This window comes from Rhincodon typus, unplaced genomic scaffold (genome assembly GCF_021869965.1).
Source record: "Rhincodon typus isolate 14 unplaced genomic scaffold, sRhiTyp1.1 hic_rhity00007177, whole genome shotgun sequence".
In the NCBI taxonomy this organism is placed as follows: Eukaryota; Metazoa; Chordata; class Chondrichthyes; order Orectolobiformes; family Rhincodontidae; genus Rhincodon; species Rhincodon typus.
The window spans coordinates 4,975-9,466 of NW_025972815.1; the positions used below are offsets into that span (position 1 = coordinate 4,975).

Sequence of the window (4,492 nt, forward strand, 5' to 3'; positions counted from 1 at the left end):
CCTCTTCCGTCAGGACCAATGGAGGCCAAAATACCAGACCCTGCCAGCCTAAGCCGAGGTTGCCACCAAGACATCATGCTCTCAGCTTTCTGGAGAAATACACAGCAGTGAAGGAAGAAGGACGGTCACCTTTTCTACTGCCACCATCTCTCTGCTAACTAACACTCAACCTGTCAGCAACTGTGTACACTTTCCATCAAAACTTGTGTTCTGCCACTCTCAATATTGCATGCAACATCTTCTCTCGCTGCTCTCACTCTCACCCCAACACACGCCATTACCAGTGTTGCATGGCCTCTGCATTCCTACTTGCTCATTTGAGACACCTCACCACTTTTCCCCCACCTGCATCAGCTGTGCCACCAGCTTTCGTCTCATTCAATCCCTCTCATTCTCTCAATATAGGAGAAAACAGCCCACAACGGGACTGAAAGATCCTAGATGGATGGTGGGCTGCCCAACATTCGGTTCCTCATCCCTTGCAAGAAGAGAAGCTTTACCCTGACGACCTCAAGTGACTGACTGTGTCCAAGCCTCTGGACTGATATTGGGGGCTCTTGTTGACTATGTGCAGTGGGAGCCCTCAACTGAAGGCGGTCATCCCTTGTCATGAGTGAGGATTGCTGACAGCCTTGATAAACTTCCTTGCTTTCTGTCTACGCTAAATGTCAAGATAAGACTGAAGTACTGTGAGCCTGGTGGCTCTAGCTGAGGGACAAGGCAGATATGGTAGGGATCTTGGAACTCACCAGTTGAGTCCAAAGTGAGAGAGCACAAAGAGAACAAAAAAACAGCCCTAAGAGGCAGCCTGGTTCAGTCCGTGAGTCGGATGCCTTTTCCTGAGGGCAAAGGGTCTTTGCAGCAGTGATTTCAATGCTAGTTCACCACAAAGTGCCACATTAAAGTGCAGAAGGGTCCTGTAAGGGTATCACATATGAGCCGTGCAATCTGAGAGGCTAGCAGGTGTCAGATGCCAGCATCCATAGACATGGCAGTTCAGAGAAGCAAAGAATGACCTCAGCCTTACATGTCAAGAATCACTGATATCTAATTTGCTTGCTCAGGATGGTAGGATAGAAAGCTGCATACAACGAGCAGTGTTCCCTTCAATTTTCTTTCCAGCTATTTGGGCTCCGAGGTCTGTGCACTTTTTTTGAATTGGAAATCAATTTTCATGATCGGCATGGCGATTGCCTTGCGTGTAACTTTGAATCTCACCAGTGCAGCTGCTCCACTGTTAATGAAGTTGTCAACAAGCAATGATCCCTGTTAATAGGCATCTCACCACTGCCCAGCAAGAACTATATCTCAACACCCAAAACCTCGTTGAAAAACACAAGTAGCTACTCCCAGCGTTGAGATAGGCCTTGTTGGACTTCTCAGGTGTTTCTCCTAGATTTGTCACCATAGCCTGCATATTTATTGCATGTATGAGATTCCACTCAATGTCTTTCTATATAGATTTTATTAGAGGAAGTGCTGCATGCTTTACAGAGGACAGTGTGAGGGTTGCAAGAGATCATATTGAGCTATTGAGATTTGTCATGGATGAATTATCCTGGATCTTTCCTCATTCTTCTTGGAATGGTCTCACTTTTGTAATTATCTAAAGACACCATGTTTTCTATCATGTAGGCTAGTGTAAACCAACTTCAGCTCAACACTGCAGAGAATGAGTCTTATAACAGCCAATGTTGTTTTGCATACAGTAAAAGTAAACATATAGTAGCCTGACAGATTAATGTAGTTGCTGTCTCAGAAAGTTAAATCTATGATGCCGGGGTTATCTCATAAGACAACTTTGTAAAATGTCCTTGATGATTTGAGCTGCCTCGCGATATTGTATAGTGATAGCTTGTTTCAAAAGGTTGTGTAGAGTAATTTCCCACAGACGGAGTTTGAACCTAAAATACATTCTTTAATAAAACCGCAATAAGTTTTTAATAAACTATTATTTTGTATATTTTCTAGATTCAGTACGAACAGAGAGTCTCCGACCTTGAACAGCTTTTAGTGGACAAGCTAATCCATGAGAGAGAGAATTTAGATGACTCTAATCCAAAAATGAAGATACTGGAAGAGGAAATTTTCAAATTGAAAGAGGCCCATAAGTCCAAGGAAAATCGACTCCGGAGTGACATTGAAAAACTGAAAAGTCAACTTTACCAGACAGAATTAAAGTTAATGGAGAGAGAAGAAAACTCCTTGAGAATGGCTGACCAGCATATGCAACATTCATATCAGCATGCCAAGATAGAGAAACTCAATTTAGAACTAGCTGCTAAAAACCGAGAGATACAAGAGCTTTCAAAGACGTTGGAACATCTACAAAGAGAGAGGAAGGTGCTCCTTAGTAACAAATCACAGTCAGAGAAATATTCACAACAGAAGTCAATCAAGAAATCCAAAAAAGACAATGAGTGTGCAGAATCTTTCCCAGCAACTTTAGATGAAAAGGTTTACCAGCCGAGTGACTTTTCTGGCTCTCACATCTCGGAGGTTCTGAAAGAAAATGATATGCTGAAGAACAACATCGAAAGACTATCTTTGGAAATAGACCAACAAAGAGCACAATTAGCCCAATTTGAAAATGAAGCAAGGAGGTAAAGATAGTATTTAACTATTTGTAAATTTGTTTCCTTGATACTCTCAGTTGAATAGATAATGCTTAGTAAAAAAAAAAGTGTAAATTGTGCATTTTAGGATGATCTAAGGTGATGCTACCAGCCCTTCTCTTGAAAGCTACCTGAAAACTTGGTTGCCCTCACTTATCTCAGGCCTGTGCCATGTGAGCTGTCTGTTGCTCTTGAAATTTGGCCCTTTTAAGGAAAGAAAAGCCCCAAGGCCTAATGTCTTGGCAACCCATGGCTCACTATTCAGATCTACCTGAATTTCTAGCCTGTAGTATCTTATATCACACCCTTTTAAGAAAAAAAAATCAAAGGACTCTTTTTATTATTTATTCACATAAAATTTGGACATATACTAAGCTAACAGTAATTTTCTATTCGTTCGCATGAAATTGATGAGTTTAGCGGCAATTGTGGACAAATATGACAACCATTTGAACAGCAATTATAGAAACAGTTACTTTGTATTTGGCAAAACTGGCTGAGGTTATTGAATGATAGTAATTTAAAATGTCAGATTACTCTATGTACCATTTTTAAATAGTTCAGTCAGTTCTTCAATGTCCACTGGAACCAATGAAATGGATGTGCTGGATATCCAATTAATATCTCACCATCCTTTCCACAAAGAATCAAACATTCCTCAGTGCTTCACTCAAGTATCAACCCAGGTATGTAATAGTAGTCGCCATAGTCCCAGAGAACCATAGGCTTGCTCTCTCATTAGATAGAGAGAAAGGGAGAGAAAAACAGCTGGTGTCACCACACCTCAAGTGAGGTTGAGCAAGCTGGATTTTCATGGTGATTTGGACATCGAACTGGTGCTGTTGTCACCACTCTGCATTGTAAATCAGACTCTACCCTGAAGAGCGGGCTTGCACCCACAACCTGAGTTGGGCGAGAGTGCTACCAATAAAGCCAAGTTGACATATGGTGAAAATTAGTCTTAAATACATTGCTGGATTTTTTTTAAATCTATAAACTGATTCTTGATCATTGTTTTCTAATAGTTCACATAAAGTAGGACATTTTTAATGATTTTCTCCAATCTGCAGAGCACAAGGTGGTGTTGCTGAGCATGTTGCAGCATTAAAAGCAGCCCATCAGCAAGAAGTAGAACAGATATTGACTCAGCATGCACTGGAATACTCCTCCTCGAAAGTGGCTGAATTGACAAACAAAATCTCTGCCCAAGAGGTACAGGCAATTAACTTACAATGTATATTATGGATTGTGAGTTTCATTAACAATGTCAAATTTTAAAATTAAGTTTTTTTTTCTGTTTGTTTATTATTCGATTTTGTTTTTCAGCGGGTATAGTGAGAGGGGCAGTTGGGCTTTGCACTATAAAGTTTTTTAAAGGAATTTTATTGGGTCTATTGTTTTGATACAGCACAGTAGATGGAAGATGGCATGTTGATGGGAATTGCAGGATCGAAAGCACAAACTGCATGAGTGGATTATGATAGCAAGGATTTTCACCTAAATTTGTGGTTTCCAGGGTTCTGATCATCACTGACCAGCCATTGTTTGGTGCTCCTTCCTAAATTCGCGTGAAAGGTGGTGATGAGCCACATTTTTGAAATAGTACAGACCATCTGGTGGACTGCACAGTTATCTCTTTCAGCTGAGCTAAACTATTCTGAACCTTAAAATTCCCATTTTAGAGAATGGGGTTGTATACTGCACAGCTCCTCCACAGAAATTCCTTGCTATCCAGGGCATGACAGTCCTGTTGAGAACATGAGGAGTTAAGACTAGTCCTCCCAAAAGGGCTGGTTGCACTATTGAAAAATTCAGACAAAAAAATATTTTTGTAGATCTAGAGATAGTAGGAACTGCAGATGCTGGAGAATCTGAGA

At 40.8% G+C, this 4,492-nt stretch overlaps 1 protein-coding gene across 1 annotated transcript; it reads left to right on the plus strand.

Annotated features, from left to right (window-relative positions):
* Positions 1–426: 426 nt before the first annotated feature.
* Positions 427–3,944, plus strand: LOC125482214 (centrosomal protein of 162 kDa-like; the record flags this gene model as incomplete). Its single annotated transcript, XM_048594232.1, has 4 exons — positions 427–613; positions 1,972–2,603; positions 3,686–3,827; positions 3,942–3,944. Coding segments are annotated over exons 2-4 (684 nt in total), but the record flags the coding sequence as incomplete, so codon positions are not given.
* Positions 3,945–4,492: the final 548 nt, after the last annotated feature.